This window comes from Gymnoscopelus microlampas, assembly GCF_963454915.1.
Source record: "Gymnoscopelus microlampas genome assembly, chromosome: 12".
NCBI lineage: Eukaryota > Metazoa > Chordata > Actinopteri > Myctophiformes > Myctophidae > Gymnoscopelus > Gymnoscopelus microlampas.
In genome coordinates this window covers 25,122,600-25,141,242 of record NC_139949.1, presented here as the reverse complement: position 1 = coordinate 25,141,242, position 18,643 = coordinate 25,122,600, and the positions used below count along the sequence as shown (strand labels likewise).

General features: G+C 42.5%; 1 protein-coding gene across 1 annotated transcript in view; it reads right to left on the bottom strand.

The window, feature by feature from the left end:
• The window catches only part of igsf9bb (immunoglobulin superfamily, member 9Bb), a gene marked incomplete at both ends in the record, with an annotated part of 133,310 nt that extends 126,340 nt beyond the window's left edge, over positions 1-6,970 (bottom strand). Inside the window, one exon of the mRNA XM_084073498.1 lies at positions 6,904-6,970. Coding sequence (XP_083929624.1) covers positions 6,904-6,970 — 67 coding nt within the window. The remainder of the gene's footprint in view (positions 1-6,903) is intronic.
• Positions 6,971-18,643: the final 11,673 nt, after the last annotated feature.

Genomic DNA, 18,643 nt, shown 5'->3' with positions numbered 1-18,643 from the left:
AGCTTCAGAACCATGGACAGCACTCACCTATCCACATAGCATAACTAAGCTTCAGAACCATGGACAGCACTCACCTATCCACATAGCATAACTAAGCTTCAGAACCATGGACAGCACTCACCTATCCACATAGCAAAGCTTTAGCCACATGCAGGGGTGCAATGCTCACTGGACGGCCTTGCACGCCGTGCCGGAACCTCTTTGACCAGGAGCACACGCAGGCACACGCATAGATTTAAAACTACTTTAAAATCACACCTCGACAAAGTTTTCAAAGGCTCCCGACTCACACCTAGCGAATGAACATAGGAATAAGCCTAGATGCATATCAATTGTGCATTGTGTGACTTACAGTGTAGGTGTTAAAACTACTTTAAATTCACACCTCAACAAAGTTTTCAAAGGCTCCCGACTCACACCTAGCGAATCAACATAGGAATAAGCCTAGATGCATATCAATTGTGCATTGTGTGACTTGCAGCGTAGGTGTTAAGCGACGTGCGCGTCACGTCATTGAAATAGAGTGCAAGAACATACCAAATGAGCATTGCATGCCTGGCCACATGGACAGCACTCACCTATCCACACATAATGACAAAGTTATGGCCATGTCAATCCTATATAGTGTATTGATTTAACATGTCTGCACCTCTCTGGGTAACTTCAAATGTCATCCCATGCATTCATGTAATGCTCATAATATATCGAACACATATCATTATATTACTTACATCTGGCTCATTGGTAATGACATGTAGACTACAGCTGGACATTGCTACACGCAGCAACCATAATTCAAACCAATGCTGCTTGAACGCAGTGATACTAAATGTTGAATATACACTGCGGTATAGTGTACTGAATGTTCTGTTTCTATGCAAAGTAGCCTACTTTATGTGAGGTGCAATAGTACTGTTTGTTACAGTGAACTACAAATGCACCAATGTATGGTCTGTCTCTATGCAAAGTACTGTATGTGAAGTGCTGAAGTACTTTTTGTTACCGTGAACTGTAAATGCACCAATGCATTTTCTGTCTCTATGCAAAGTACTATATGTGAGGGATGCTGTTGTACTGTTTGTTACAGTGAACTATAAATGCACCAATCAAGACATATTGTGCACCATTGATTACAAAAAGGTTTTCTTGTTCTTAGTCTATACTTATTTTCCCTTTGAAATTAAGGGATAAAATTACCAGGGTTTGATCATGATACAATTCAGAGAGTAAGCATTATTTGCCAGACAAGCTGTCAAAAAATAACTGAAACATGAGAAATTACTGACTGTAATGTTCAACCATTCAACCATTTGCAGCAATTTAAATCCATGCTAAGAGTGAGTGTATAAGAATATAACTATTCCGCTTACTGGTCAGAAGGTGTATTATTGCAGAAAAGCCACGCACTGTACAACATTCATTAACTAACCATAGTGATCTGAAAAAAAGGAGATGAAAAAGAGAGATACAAGCAAGATTTCTTGAATAAATGATTCTACTTTTATACCAGCACCCATTGTCATCACTGTTACAGTGTGCAAGCTATACAATTTCTTTGCTGGGAAGGGGTTGCTTGATCGTCCTTCAAAGAGACTGACTGTGACTCTTGTTGCGAAGAAGCATGCATAGCTGCGAGCATGTAGGCCTGGGCCTACTTGCTTTATGTCAGCACTTCTGATGTGATGATCAGTTAATGGCCACATCAAACCTCCACACGGGTATCTGAACCACACATCACAGAAGGATACACTACAACCAACTCAAGCAGGGCACAGTGTACTCTGCAGAGTGATGCACTATATTCTATAGTTTATCGGTACAAATAAGACCCTAACCCCAAAACAGAGCAAGCCAAGCTGCCTACAAGGGATCGAGTTCTCATCAACAGTTAAACTTTCCCATCACCTACAGATGAGAACAATCATTTATTGGTAAGATTAACCACATGAAACCTAGAGTCCCTATTCTCACAACCCGTCACAACACAAGGCGTTGTGAGCTTTTAGATTGGCTATTTTCTACGAAGAGCTTTGGTGTAGAGGGGGGAAATGGAGCGGACCTATAATACCATACAGCCCTGGTGATCCCCATGAAACTAATTAACAATACACATACAGTATGCATGAACACTGAGATTAACTGAGTCGAGTTTATGATATTTGAATAATATAATAGCCTAATGTACCTCCCGAGTTCTCACGAGAACCCTTGGCCCCTGTAACCTTGCACAGCAGCTGGCTTCGCGAGATCACAGAGCCGGCTGCAAGCTACAGCTTCAAGTTACGCGCCTTCAAATCGACTCAAAGCGACTCAATGGAACACTGTACTGAATGCACACAACACAGGAATCACACAACTTTAATTGATTCAAAAGTAGGTCAAGCTGAAATGGGTGATCCTTTTAGTAATAATGGCAGACAAGTTCACAACCAGACTCGACCGTAGAAAGCATTCTAAAAGCTATTTTTAGAATTGTCCCTCAGAGTAAACCTTCCTTGTTGTCACATTTCTCTGAATTGTGTGTCTTCATTTTGTTTAAACAAAAACATTACAAAAGTGTAGGCTATACTGAGTCAGACTGAATAGATTGGTTTGATTATAATTTCCAGTTTCATGTCAAGGTAATGATCACAGCACATCACTCAGAGCGACGCATATCCATTCTATTTTTGAGCGGTGCAACCGCTCCTATAAGTGGGTTTAGGACGCATGCGTGGTGAAAGTTTTTCTTTCCGTCGTGAAAATTTGTCTTTCTCTGTGACGCCATGCTGTGGAAAACACGCCCATTGGCTAAGCTTCGCAGGACGTACTGTGATTGGCTAACGAGACGCATGATGAAATTAATAACTCATAAATATCACCGCTAACTTCACACTGGGTGTGATTTTTGAGCGGTGTAGCCACCTCATTAGTACACCCTTCGCTGAACTGTGATTGGCTCATAATAGCACACCCCTCTACATTAGTACACCCCTAGCTGTACTGTGATTGGCTGACTCTATTGGCTGACTCTACTCAGCACTGTGATTGGCTAGCGAGACACATGATGAAATTAATAACCTATAAATAGGACTAAAACAAAACTTTTTTTTAAAGTGCACCCTTCGCTGTACTGTGATTGGCTCCTAATAGCACACCCGTCTACATTAGTACACCCCTAGCTGTACTGCGATTGGCTGACTCTATTGGCTGACTCTACTCAGCACTGTGATTGGCTAGCGAGACACATGATGAAATTAATAACCTATAAATAGGACTATGGACTTAAAAAACAAAACTTTTTTTTAAAGTGAGCCATCACTGTGATAACCACACCGCTCACTTCACACTGGGTGTGATTCTTTTCTGTCTTTTCTTGTCTTTACTGATACAAAACCGTGTAGAAAGATGTAGAAAGACAGGAAGCAGGGAGAGAGAGTTGGGCACCGACATGCAGCAAAGGTCTGCGGGCCTGGGCATCTGTTGAGGATGGCCATAGCTTAGTGGGTAGAGAGGCCATTGGGGAAACGGTCCCAGTCTATGTCTTAAAGTGTCCCTGAGCAAGACACTTAACCCTGACTGCTCTCTGAGCGCTTTATTAATAGTGACAAGTCGACGACTGCTCCTAATGGTTAGGATGGGGTAAAAGCAGAGGACAAATTTCACATATATGCAAATATGCAGTAAAGAAAATACCTCAAATGAGTAGGGACTAAATTATTACCATATTATTCATAATCGAACCCAACTCACTGTGGAATGCCACTTAAACACTCAGCTATCGGCACGCCCACTCCATTTTTTAAAGTAAATTATAAAAGGCTTAGGCCTAGGTGATAAAAAAGGAAAAGACAACACTCATGCCATATCATGATACCAAAATCCCAGACGATATCTACTCTCATATCACGATATTGATATATTGCCCAGCCATAACCACCGGAAGGTGTTCCTTTAAGGACTCCAGATGAACTCATATGATGCTCACTCAGTTCCCATCCACTGCAAACTCTCCACCCACACATCTCTCACACAGCCCACATCCACTCACTAGCACCGGGCCGTCTTGGCATTCCATGGCATATGTATTAGGCTACTCGTGTTCCAGAGTGGCACTTATCTCACAGCTTAGTCATAATTAGTGCAGTCTTAGTCTGATGGAGCCAGCCTGTTAGTGGGCATACAGTATGTTCCCATCCTGGTTAAAGACACACTGTTCCCTAGGGGGAGCCTGTGTGTTGGCATATGTGTTAAATGTGCGTGGGTTTAGGGTAACAAGTGTGTTTGTGGATGAGAACAGACGGTTGCTGTGGAGCGTACCCTAAACCTCCATTAACACAGCCCACCAGGTCTCCCCTCTCCCCCGCCAGCTAGCCATGCTGAGAGAGGGCACTTGAAGCATGGAGGGAAGTTAGTCCAGCCGAGTGTGTGGAAGAGGAAAACAGTAGGATGGGCGGAGATGGCACTGAGGGCGAAGGGAAACAGATGAGATGAGTGGGGAGGGCAGCGTGCTTACAGTATGAGTCAAAGCACAGAACAAGAGAGGAGGGACAGATAAAATGAGAGAGAGAGAGAGAGAGAGAGAGAGAGAGAGAGAGAGAGAGAGAGAGAGAGAAAGCACCCACTAGAAAAATAAAGTGAGAAGAGAGTAGTGGTGATGGACAGAAATAGAGGGCAGAGAAAGAGGTAGAAGAGAAAGTGAGAAAGAGAGAAAGAGAGACAGAGAGACAGAGAGACAGAGAGAAAGAGAGAAAGAGAGATAGATAGCAGTTTGGCACAGGTCCAGGGTAATCGCTCGCAAAAGTCGGGCGATTGCCAGCTGCCAGCTTGAGAAAGCGGCACTCAGGCAGAAGGATACCACCCAGCGAAGCTTTTGCTGATGTATGTCTGAGAGTGTGAGTGAGTGTGTGTGTGTGTGTGTGTGTGTGTGTGTGTGTGTGTGTGTGTGTGTGTGTGTGTGTGTGTGTGTGTGTGTGTGTGTGTGTGTGTGTGTGTGTGTGTGTGTGTGACACTGTGTGTCTGTGTGACTGTGTGTCTGTCTGTCTGTCTGTCTGTCTGTCTGTCTGTCTGTCTATGTGTGTATGCTGCATGACTACAGAAATCTGAAGCCTGATATATACTTAGTTGTAAATACAATTTAGATCTGCTATTTTTTGGCACAGAACACCGTCGTACAATGGAGTATAAATTAGTCATAAGAGCACTGCTGATGTGTTGCAACATGGGTATGTTGAACCAGTGGAGCCTATGGTGACACAGACAGACTCAAGATATCCCAAAAGATCCAAAACATCCTCCTCCTAATTTGCCCTGGTGTTCATACAGTACCAGCCAGGTTCCATGTGCTTGCTACATGACAGCGGACGATAAGAGAGGGAAAGGATGCTTGATCCTCACTCTAGGAAAGCATACTACTGTATTGCTGAATGACACGTCTATGTCTATGGCATCGCCCAGTCATGATTTTCAGATTAGCAGAAAAACGCGACTTCTACAAAAAAAAGATGTCAAATGATAAATGTTTGCAATGAGGGTAAATTCGTAGTGACTAAACAGCACCCTTTAGAGGATGTCTCAGCTATGATGCTGAAGTAAATGTCCCAATTTCCCTCTCCCCTTTACTCTACTGTGCTCTCCTCTCCTCTACTTTTGTGCTTGCCACTTCCCTCTCTCTCTCAGAGCGGTACTGTGTGACCGGTACTGTGTGTGTGTGTGTGTGTGTGTGTGTGTGTGTGTGTGTGTGTGTGTGTGTGTGTGTGTGTGTGTGTGTGTGTGTGGGTAGCCTACGTGTGTGATACATGTGTGAAAAGTTGGTACATGCACCATTGGTCACAAATAAAGCCACTAAAAACATCACAAGATCCACGTCATTGTCCCTCTGTCCTCAAATATGTATATTCCCCAGAATGCTGCTGTTGATCTATGACGGTTAATTCAATGACAATTAGCTTAGAAATATTGGCTTAATGACATCCGTTTATTTTGTGAATTTGCCCAATGTTTTAAAGAAGTTTCTGTCTCAAGAATGACTCATATTACTTTGCTATATGGAAAATGTAAAAGGTTGAGTTCGTTACAGAAAGCCAGCACAGGAAGTGCCACAGAAAGTGACTTTAAATCATTTTCAGTTTATTGGGAATTCACCACAATGCAGTTTATTCGTTATAAAGAAGCACGCCTCCCTGTGGATGAAATCAGTAGTACGGGGGTACCAAAGGAACAGGTCCCAAGGAACAGGTTCATCCACTCGTACAATCATTCCACTCAGCGGCACTAGAGTAACATGCTTCTATGTTAAAATATGACGTACAGCTCTCAGAAAATATCGGTTTTCAATATATATAATGCCACAGCTGTCTAACAGCTACCTCGAAGATGTCCTATAGCCTACAAGAGCAAAACTTATTAGCCTATAGGCCATAATATCAAACCAAACCCAACCGAGTAAAAGATGCCTACATTGACACTAGTTAGTCATTCGAATCGTTGCCTGAATCGCACTTATCACAAAAAAAATAATTATTTTCATGTTGAGTGTAGAAGAACTAAGGACGATTGTCTTTGGGGCTATAGTCAAATTAGTTTCTGCATAGCCTATATGTAGGCTATCCATCTAAACCTCACCACTGATTCATTTTAGATATAATTTATTAGCTTATACCTGGTGAATCAGCCAGCAATAACCTTCTTCAGCAGTTGCGATCAGGTGCGGCAATTTGCACAAATAATACACAACTTCCATCATAAAAAGTGCGAATATTCTGGCGCACGCACAACGCGTCACCATGAAACCAACAGAACCAATAAATGTCACATTGACAAGCTCATAAATAAATAAAAATATCAAATAAATTAATAAAAATCTCATAAAAACTTGAGCAAAAAAAATAGCTGTTGCAAACAAAATATTGCACTTCGACTCACCTTGAGCTGCCGTTCCTCGGGTGCTGCTGAATACACTTGCTATCAAAGTCGCCACATACCAAATCATAGTACTATTGCCAACCAGAAATAAACCTCATCATATTATCTCATATAAGTGCCCCTACTTCCAATAAAGCTGTCATCGCCGAGTGGCCCAGGACATCTGAATGAGCCGGTATCCTTTTAATAATCATTGCCCTGCACACTTTATTAATCATCCCCTCTCTCTCCTCCCTCTCCTCTCTCCTCTCTCTCGCATCTTCTCTAGGAGACGGATCACCTGCAACCAATGGGACGTAACGGGCGGCCAAAACGCCAGATCCAATGTTGCCAGATTTCGTGAGAGATACAAGCAACCAGGTCTATGAAAACAAGCCCAAAAGAAGCCACTAAGAGCTACATCATGAGCTCTTAATTGGCTATTTGACAACAACAAGCTCATTGTAGATCTGCTATTTTCAAAAACTCTTCAAATTAAAATGTGGAATATTTGGAATAGTTTTTTTTAAACATTCTAACAACATAAATTCTCCCCATTTATGAAAATATTTAAGAACCACTGGTTTAAATAATACTTAAAAGATTTGGAAGCAAGCCTAAAATAATCATGTACACTTTAGAAACAAGTCTAAAAAAACGCAACCCACAACTGCCAATTTTTACAAGCAACTTTACAGAAAAAGAAGCCCCAAAATCGCTTATAATAAGCCGACATGGCAACACTAGCCAGATCACGAATCCGACCGTGAAACCAAGCCTGACAAAATTTAAGCCCCGTGTATTATACTTCGTCGGTACGGGGTCGCCGCGCGCCGAAAAGAGACGATCTGCAAGCCCACTATGCTGCACGACCACGACGCGTCGTGGGGTTTGCAGATCGGCGCTTTTCGGCGCGCGGCAACGCGGTACGGACGACGCGTACATGACGGCAGGTCCGCCTTCGTGCGCCGCTCATTGGTGAGTGTAGGACGGCTAGGGGGCGTGGATTGGTGTGCGTGCCGTCGGTCTTCATTGTGTGGGGGACCAGAACCAGGGTTGCCATGTCTGCTTATTATTAGCGACTTTGGGCTTATTTTTTATGTAAAGTTGCTTGTAAAATTAAAATATTGGTAATTGCGGGTTGCGTTTTTTGGGCTTGTTTCTAAAGTGTAGTTGCTTATTTGGGCTTCTTTCCTAATGTTGTTTAAACCAGTGTTTCGCAAACATTTTCAAGTGTAGGACCCCCAAATGAATATGTATTTGTTTGCAGGCCAAACCCCCATCTGAAGAAATTGTATGGCAGGGACGGACCCCCCCCCTACAAGATTTGTGTTGTTAAAATGTTTCCAAAAATATTCCACATTTTTCAAATGTTCTTATCTTCTGTTTTCATACACCCGGTTGCTTGTTTGTTTCTCGAAACCTGGCAACACAGACGAGATGGTTCAAGGTGAGTTGGAGCGTGGAGCCGTATGGAAGCTGCAGTATCATCATGCGCAATCAAATGACAAGAGCGGCCGGCTGGGCTCTATCTATCTATCTATGTCGCTCTTCCAAAAGCGCTCTACCTCTTCTGCGACCCTCATTTTGAAATTAAGGGGTTATGATTCATATTAATGGACGGAGGAGAGGCAATGAATGAATGCAGAGTGAGTGGCTTTTTACGTCGCCTAGAGATGCGCTATTAACTGCAGCCTATCAATAGGCCCTTATACGGCAAAACTGTGGGCATTTGCTATCGTTGTCCTCATCCTGTCAGTGGGCTATTATAAAGCTACTACTAGGGTAACCGGAAGACTCGCCCAAAAACACGCTCACCCCCATTTCTTTCGCGGGGGCGAGCGGTCTTGTATTCGTGTAGGCCTACTTGTTTTACTGAGGATAAGGTTAGAAATAAGTTTAGTATGTTAGGCATAGTTTTACTGAGGTTAAGTTTAGGAATAATTAAGGTTAGGTTTTGGCACTGTTTTACTGAGGTTACGTTTAGGAATAAGGTTAGGTTTAGGCACAGTTTTACTGGGGTTACGTATAGGAATAAGGTTTAGGCATAGTTTTACTGAGGTTACGTTTAGGAATAAGGTTAGGTATAGGCATAGTTTACTGAGGTTACATTTAGGAATGTGAATACCGCCGGATTTGCCCCGGTGCGACTATGTTTTGGGGCGAGCGTTTTGGTATTCACTACCAGAGTTAAAACTCTTATGCACATTCATGTCATAGCCAGGATAGCGGATAGCCTCAATATATGGAATGGGAGTACTGATAGGCCTATTATAAAATGATGCATTGAAGTTTGAGACATTTTTTTAATTATTATTATCTGAATAGCATATTCACACGTTTAATGCAGCCGAAAAATAAAGAATGCACAAAGATATTGAAAAGGTGATGCGTGGAGTTTCCAACTGACTCACTCCACCTTGCTAATAGACCAACGTGCGTCACAGTGAAATCCTACTCCACGCCCTCCCATCTCATTCTACAGTCATGTCCCATTATCTATTCTTCAATGATATTACCTCAGCCTCCATCCCACTCAATATCATTCATGTATGCCACCTTTTACCTCTCACTTGTCATGATCAACCCAATTCACACACTGGTCAATCTTTCTCCAAGTGAATAATTGGAGAATTTCTAAATTAAGTTTTTCTTTCAGACTTCACCATGCATGAGCATGTGGGCGTCACATGGACTGTATCCTAGCTGAAGGTTTTTTTAAACTTTTTGATGTGATGGCCCCCCATTGATTATTTTCTAGGGATCCTGATATTTTGGTTTAAATTAAACTGTCTAGATGTCATAATTGTGCATGAGAAATAGATTCATGGTGGTGAGCGATATTGAAACGGTAGAATAGTCAGTCATACATCTTATGGAATGTAATCATTTTAAGTGAGTTGAATGATAGTGAAATTAAACTACCCTTCATTTGACTGGGGAACCCCGTTAAGGGCCCCTTGGGGTCCCTATATAGGCTGTACCCAATGCTGAAAAGCACCACTTTCCTATTGCCTGACAAAGTCAAACTCACAACACCAGCATCGTCAGCAGTTTTTACACTCACTTGACAACATTTGTTGACCTTTCAGTGACACAGTAAATCCTCAGTGTAATGTATCCATTTGTAACAGAGAGTGTATATGTAAGTGGACCCATAACGGTTACTTTATACTACAGTATATTATTTATAAAATATAACTTTTACATCATGCTACCCTTTTGTTGGGAAAGAGTTAACGAAAAAACATCACATGGATGCACCTGGGACGTAACATCAGTGTTGTAGCCTGGGGTCAACGGGTGTTTCGTGTCTCGCAACATATACCCTCGCCCAGGTGACCCAGCCGGGGTTGATCAAGCCCTGACTTACGTCCCAGTAGCTACCCACGGTCAGTCCTCTTAGGGTAAGACAGGGCCACTCAATCCGCTTCCCTGGAACTACTCTGCCGGGACTGGGGGAGAGGAGAGGCTCTGGCACGTGAAGGGACTAGGCTCTGTGGATGGTTAACTTATTGACTGTAAGTCTTGTTTTTCATATAAAAGCTTCTGTCTGGGCAGCACACATGAAACCCCTCACTGGTTAAATACTGCTGTAAGTTTTCATTAGCACATTGACTTGCACTGAAATTGTGTGTTGTTTTGCAATTTACTCCTCTTGTAGAGTGTTCCAGTGGCCCCTCCCAACCACTCTTAATAACAGTTATAATAAAATATGTATATTGTGAGGTGTCTTGAATCTCTAGTATCAGGACATTTGGCTTCCACCTTCACTTTACATTAAAATAGCATGACAAATTCATGAATTACTCATGAAGCTTTAGGCTCCATATGTGTTCCAGAGCTCATTATAGTACCAATAGTGGATAGATACAGTGGTGATACATACACCTTCTACCATTCAGCAGCATGCATCCATAAGTAAAAGGGTTTATATCTGTATAAAATATATTCAACATGTTATAAATAAAACATGTAACAATATATTAGCCCCTGTTATATAACTGTCTCACAATGTATTGTATTATTTCATGACATTTTATAGCTGTAAATATAATGGTGTGAAGTGTTAGAAAAAATATACTAGTGTAAAGGCCCCATATATTAAATAAGAAACCTCATAGCCAGATTCAATGTGTACTATTGAATGTTTTGTAACTACAGTGTGATTATTATATGTATGAACAATCTGTGACGTGTATACTCTGACTCTGAGTCAGAATGCTACATTAACCACTTAAACCCTATACTTAGTTTACCGGAACCCCTCACGGCTCTATACTAGGCCCCCTAATGTTTCCCTCTGCCAAAAATAGCCGATGTACAAACTCACAACGTGTTGCTTGTCGATCTGCAATTTTCACAGACGGCTCGCCCCAGAATAGGGAAGTTATAATTAATGTGATTAAACAGGGATCCAAATGTACGCTTGCGTTGGGGGGAAAAGCCACCTTTCTACACGCTCTAGCCACTAGCCTCATAATGGCATTTCTGTCACCAAGCGGCTATTGAGTGACAGTGAGTGAGTGGCCCATTACATGACCTATTATTCTCATACATATTTACCGCCCTCCCCCCATACTACTGTCCTCTGTGATAATGTTTATGATCCTATTATTATGACAGAGAGGGAACCTACTGTTAATAGCCAATAATAGCAAAACTATTCTGTAACTCACTTTGACCAAACGCATTCATGGGTTATTCTTTTAAAGTTCATGAAACCAATTACCATTTTTAGTTATATTTACCACAGTGTAAACTGTGGTGGATCAGTAATGGATGGCAATCAAGTCCTTTTGCTGAGGTTGCAACATGAATTAAAAAAAAAAAAATAGAAGGCGTTTTTTAGAATCAGCCTCAGGTCTAAATGGGTTAAAGAGAATACTGTATGATCATACTCCCATCTGGAAAAAGAAAAATGCTTACTATTCAGTATGGCTCTAGAGTAGCCTATTTTTGACTAACCCATCCAACATTTTCCATCATTCACATCATTAAAATATAAGGGCCCTGATATTTGTTACATCAGCAATAAATACAGAATGCAACAGTGTGTGTAACAACTGCAACAATTCTGAAAGGAACTGTCACTTTCATATTAGAGGTATAAAACAACAGTCCACCAATGAAGGATTTCCATTTGACCCATTGCATTGGATTGCCTAATTGTGTCCTCCAGGCCGAAAGCATGGCTGAGACTATGTTTTTCACCCTGTCTGTCCGTCCGTCCGTCCGTCCGTCCATCCTTCTGTCTGTGACTGTGAATAGCTAATCTCCGGCACTGTTGGCTTGATCGCAGAGAAACTGTGCACACACACTCCCTGGATGCCAGAGCAGAACCCCTGCCCACATTTTTTCACATGGGCCTGTTATAGCGTCACCAGGAGGCCGATCTTTGCAAAACATTTTTTTTTGTCCAAACATCACGCAAATCAGGACATGGTATCTCTATAGTCATTAAACGAAACAGGTCTTTCAGATTGTTCATATTCCATCCTGATTGGCTAAGATTGGCATCCAAAGTTTGCAGGAGTGCTCCGTTTTGAACAAAATGCCTCCAATCGTGAACACAGTGTGCAATTTCCGTGAAATTTTGCACGCACTTTTCCACTTTTTGTTTGTCTGTTTGTTGCTGATGATGTTTAGCCTTTAAGCTCTGTTTGAGCATACATGGAACATCAACATGAATACATTACAGCATTTCTATTCTCATAGTAGCAGCAGGACCCATAGTTCTCACACCTGGAGCTAGAATCCATAATGCATTGCTGTTTATATCATTTGAAAACGAATTGAGCTCACAGAAGCATTAACTTTGGAGTGAGCAATTACAATTAAATGTCTGCTGAGGCCACATCTGTAACAATGTGTAACAACTCTTTAAGTTCCAGTACATTGAAAACCATGTTTTCCAATCTCCTTTTCTAGCAGAGGGTTTGTTGATGTAAAGTTAAACAAAAATGCTAGATTTGTGCGTGCGTGCATGCGTGCGTGCGTGCGTCCCTCCGTCCGTCCGTCCATCCGTCTGTCTGTCACGGCCATAAATCGGGCACTGTCTTACCAATTGACTTCACCCTTGGCATATGCATTGCCGATGACCCGGAGATGTACAGCACAGAGTGAAAACATTGAGAATATCAAGGCCAAAATCCAGGACAAGGAAGGTATCCTTGTCTGACTCATGTCTGACTACAACATCCAAAAAGAATCCACCCTCCAACCCTGTGCTGTGTCTGAGGGGAGTAACGCAGATCTTTGTTAAGACATCACCATGACTCACCGAGTAAGAGTGAATACCATGATGACATGCACTAAAGACTAGTGCCTTGAATCGGATTCAAACCGGGTTCAGCTGTGGAAAGTACTATAGCCGTACTGTATGCTATGCACTATTACTCTGTGAACAACTGAGGCCAACTAAAAAAAAATGCCTCAAAACCCTACATCCTCGTTGTGAGAGGTGGAAGCAGGTAATGCTGACTAATAGGGCTCTGGTAAAACTTGCAGATGAAAGAATGACAGAATGACAGAATGACAGAATGACAGAACGACAGAACGACAGAACGACAGAACTGCATGTTGTTTTCTCTGTTTAACTCAGGTGTAAAGAAAGAAATAATGAAAGGTTCTTTTTAAGAGCCACCTCCTCTCCTGTTGCTGTGACCTTGCCGTGGTGGAGAGGCTTGAGAGACTCAATGACCCTGCAAGTGTTGCTGCCCGGTGGGGGTTGAAAGTAAACTCCAGACAGGTTCAACCATACCGGACTGTTCACAGGTGAAAGTCCCGACAAACAACAGCAATATCTTTCTGGAATTGGTGTTGTGTTTCACTGCTGACACAATAGAGCTGTTCCTCTGGTAAGTACAATACCTACACACCATAAACAAAGTACGGTAACTAGAAAGGAGTGCTCCGTAGAGAATATCCTCCAGGCCAGTTGTCCTACCCAGCTCTGTGTCATGGGTTGCAGTCATCAGGACACCCTATGGGCAGAAGTGAAAGTGCTTTTGGGGGTGGATATTCTACTCCAGTTAGGAATGAGTCCTTATGAAAGGAGTTCCAAGTGTCCCAAGTGAAGGAGTTCAAGTGGATCTTGTTCACGAGTGAGGTGAGGACGGAGCAAAAGCATTGGAACAGCAGGAGTAGTATTGCGTTCGCTGTACCGCACCGTTGTGACAAAAAGAGAGCTGAGGCAGAAGGCAAAGTTCTCAAACCAGTCAATTGTTATTCTTAATCTCACATATTGTCATGACATGTGGGTCATGACCAAAAGAACAAGATTGCGGATACAATCGGTGGATATGAGTTTTCTCGGGGGCTTTGACAGGGTTTTGTCAGGCGTCTCCCTTAAGGGTAGGGTGAGTCATCCATGAGAGACTCTAGTCTAGAGCCACTGCTTCTTTGCATAAAAAGAAGCCAGTTGAGATCTAGTGAGATCCTGTTCGCCTCCCCAGGAAGGTTGTTCAGGCACACTCAGCTGGGAAGAGGCCACGGGGCAGACCGTGGGGAAGAAGGTGGGGAGATTATATCTCCACTCTGGCCTGGGAATGCCTCTGGAACCACCAGTACTAAGAGCTGGCTGATGGTGGCCAGGTAAAGGGAACTCTGGGATTCTCTGCTCAAACTGCTGCCTCTGCGACCTGAGTGGATGAAGATGGATGGATGGATTTATGCTTTATTTAGGCATGATATTGCAGGGACAGGAAACTGAGGGTAGGCAGAGAGAGGGGAGACATGCAGGCCTTTGTGACTCTCAAGGAGTATAAGGTCAGCGCACTAACTGGTGGTCCCCCAACAGACCTTCACCGTCATTATGACCTTGACATTTGACCCATACGTTACTGGCATTTAAAGAATTCAGCCATCCATCCTTATTTTGTTAACAAACTAACTAACAATATAACTAGAGAACTAATATTATTAGTTAGTGCTAGTATGTTAGAATGCTGGTAGCAGATTTCCCAAGTACCGCTGATCGGGGCGGTATCCTCGTATAGTGGGTATTGACAAGATGTTGTCTTAACATCTTGGGTGGCTGCCAGAGTAATCAGCAGACAGTATTGAGGCAGTCGAGGTAATAGGGACTTATGTCAAAGTTGTCCTATGTTCGATGGGGGATTTGGGGCTTCGTTCAAAGTTTCCCTATCCTCTCTTAATTATCAATATTAATGTCTAACACTGAATACTACTGGAACTCCATCTTCTATCTCTGCCTTTACAGTGTCCAATTCCACATATTAATCGAAATAAGGTTGCCAAAATGTGGCAAGCGTCGAGCAACCCACCTCCATCCCCAGCTCCACCCCTCATTAAAGGTCTGAATTGTCTGGAGTTGAGATGGAAGGAGGTTCATTTGTATTGCCACCACCAACGTCTTAGACCCCAGGGGAGGGTCTCTCCTTTTTAAAATGTCTTATTATTAATCATATACGTTAAATGTTAACAGAATCTAAATCGCCAACATTTTTAAATCTTTTTTTCAATAAAACGTTTCGTTTGAATCAACTTGATCTCTCCTTTATTGAACTGCTGGATAGAAGCTGCAATGTCTCTATCTTAGCTCTATGAAGAGGCCATTGTTTACACATGTGAAATGGCACATGTACAGGTTCTTTTTTTACCCAGAGGGCATGACAAGGAACAGGTTTTTCCCTGCAGCCTGCCCTGGAGGAGAATAGATATGTTATACTCACATTCTAGTATATGCTGTCCACCCCCACCCTCTCCTTGGGGTTTTCCAGAGGACTTGGCAGTTGACAGGTTGCCCTGCAGTCCTCCCAATAAGTCAAGGGACAGTCCCAATGTTAGTGTACTGTCCAGAATGTTGTACGTTGTTGTATACATTTGGAAACAAATCATGTCAACCTGTCATAGCCAGGCATGTGGCCAAGGGCATGGGAAAAACAACAAAACAATGCCATCACATACGCCTCAGAGAGGCATTGTGATCATGGCAGGACAGACCACCTCTACTCTATGCACGGGCAGCGGGCATATAGGCACTGTGCTCGTGGGCCCGCAGCCCTTGAGCCCGCCCTACAACAAACACATTATTTCTGGAGTCAGATTTGTGAAATTCCTTTCCTGGCTATGACTGAAAGTTAGCTGGCCCTGGCAACCCGGCCTGGTGGGAACCTGCGCTGCTCAGAGCGTACATTACTTTTCTAGTTTCCCAGAGTTGTTTTCTAATATATTGTAGATCTTTGTTTTTCATGCTAACCCTGTTCTCTGTTTTGTTCCAGGCTCCCTCCTCCTAAAACCTAGTGTCTCTCAGCTCCACCACCACTCCTCCCTGGATTTCCAAAACCTCTCACCTTCCTCAGGATCTCCCCTCACTCTCCCAACTGACTTCCCCAGACGTAAACCTTTGAATACATTTCCTTTTACCCCTATTCCTGTCTCTGTGTCTTTGCCGTTGGGTCCCCGGCACATTTGGCTACTCAGCACCGCTCCAGCCTAACAGTCATTATAAACAATATAAATGTGGATACAATATTCCCTGTGATTTTGTCCTCTGGGCCTTCCCTGCATATGGGTGGACTGGGATGGCATGTCTGTTTGTCTTTTTCACCGCTTGCCCAAAACCCAGGAGAGCTCAGGGGTCCAGCTGGCATGAAGCCTAGGTCATGCCCCCCTTTCCAACTCCAGCACTGACCACCATGGGAAGTGTACTAAAATTGCAGGCCCTACACGCACAGTCAAACAAACACACTGGCACACACAAACATACACCCTGATATCCAGGTCACCACACAACCATGGCAAGATATGAAAGGAGTGCACTGAGGCTTGTTTATTGAACTTCTCATTTCAAGTACAAACATAACACATGTCTAAAATATCTTCTGTTAAACTTCTGTGGACTCTTGAATCCACTTGTGTCAGCTAATTCTTTACTATTGGTCATTTTGATCGCACAACAAGCAGTAGTTCAATATTTATTTGTTAAATGTACGCAACTAATGCTTTGTTGTGTATCTAGATTGAAAGCATCCTCCAGAGCCAAGGTCAGCCAGGAGAGCTCTGTACCTGCTTCAACATGAAAAGCAGCTCTCTTCTCAGGGACCAATTGGACGCTTACGTTTTTGCACAGCCATGCTTTGGCCTAACTGGCCAAAGATAATTCTTTCTTGAATATGCCAAATACACATGCAATGCACTTGCATGTAATGGCAAGCCTGACTTCATATACATATAAGCAAACAGTAATTTCATAAATATACAACTATAAATACTATAAACTATAAAAACATTTGGTGAAAATAGACAAATATTCTGCAAAAATAGAAAGCTCACAAGGTTGTAGATTATCTTGTACACACCATAAAGCTATTTTCAGCAAAAAGATTTGGCATAGGGGAGCCAAAGAGGGAGCCAAGTACAGACTGCAGATCTTGGTCAATGAAGTATAGGGTTTATAGGAGATCCACATGAACATGGTGTTGTCTGAACATCAGCTTGTCCCTTACATGCACAGTCTCAGCACGAGCAGGAGCCTGTGTCCTATTCATGTCACCTTGCTTGGTGTCTGTCAATATTTAGCATGGCTGGCTGGAGAATTGGTTTCAGCACAAGAGAGAATACAAAATTAGAGCAAGCCTCCAGATAATGGCATGCATTTACGAGTGAAAGAAACACAGGCACAAGGAAGGTAACGTCCCAGTGGCTATTCTTACTGTACATGTTATGAATGGACATTGCAGCCAGTTTACATATCTAATAATATTTTTGTTACTGACAGAAATAGTCCAAGGACCATTACTGGGTGATTGGAGTACTATTAGCCTACAGCATAAAAGTCATAATAGTTTTACGTGTGGACTGCGGATGGCAATTAGCTTCTAGCTAAATCCATGATGTTTACATGAGATCATGTTAAGTTGAATGAATTGTCCCCTCTAAATAATCAAATAGATGGTAGCTGGTCAGATGAATCAAATGAACCATTGGGGAAATGTGCCTACACATGTACAGTAGTGCTAATGGTGCGGTGGCACTAAAGAACACAAACAGTTCTGGCATAAGTGGGGCTTTTTTCTTTTTTTTTGCACTGGCGGATTCATCTGGTTTCCAGGCTAGGGGTAGGCAACCTTAGGCACGGGTGCCAACATCGGCACAGGGGAGGGTGATCACTGGCACACTGGCATAAGTATGAGAGAGAGGAATTTTCTTTTAAAATAATATCTTAAAAAATGTAATTAATTAAAGTCCCCTCACATCTGTATGCAAATTAGATCCTGCATATACTTCTACATACTACATTCTTTCAAACTCTGAACTTTGACTGGGGAGGGAGTCTGGGAGATAGGAGGTGTTATTGCTAAGTTTAATGATCATTACAATGTCCTGATGAAAATATTTCAAAAGAAGAAGAAAAAAATAATTTCTTGTTATGTATATTATTTTTATGTGATAATTTAACGTTGATATGGCACACTGACTATCAAGAAAATGAAAATATGGCACTTCACATCAAAAAGGTTTCCGACCCCCATAGTATATATGAGATTTGTGTTCCCTATTTGCATCTGGGGGGGATCTACGCTCCTAGTGAGTTATTGACCAAAAGTAAAAATGTCTCTCACCTGAAGGTGGGGCTACAACGTGCTTAAATACATAGTCAGTGCATCTTAGAATCACTGATGACCTGATGCAAAGGGTCAGGGTAAGAAGAGGTGCAATGTGACACCTATTCCAGGTGAAAGTGTTACTATAAATACCAAATTGATATAATTGGCCATGAGATGCCTCTCAGATG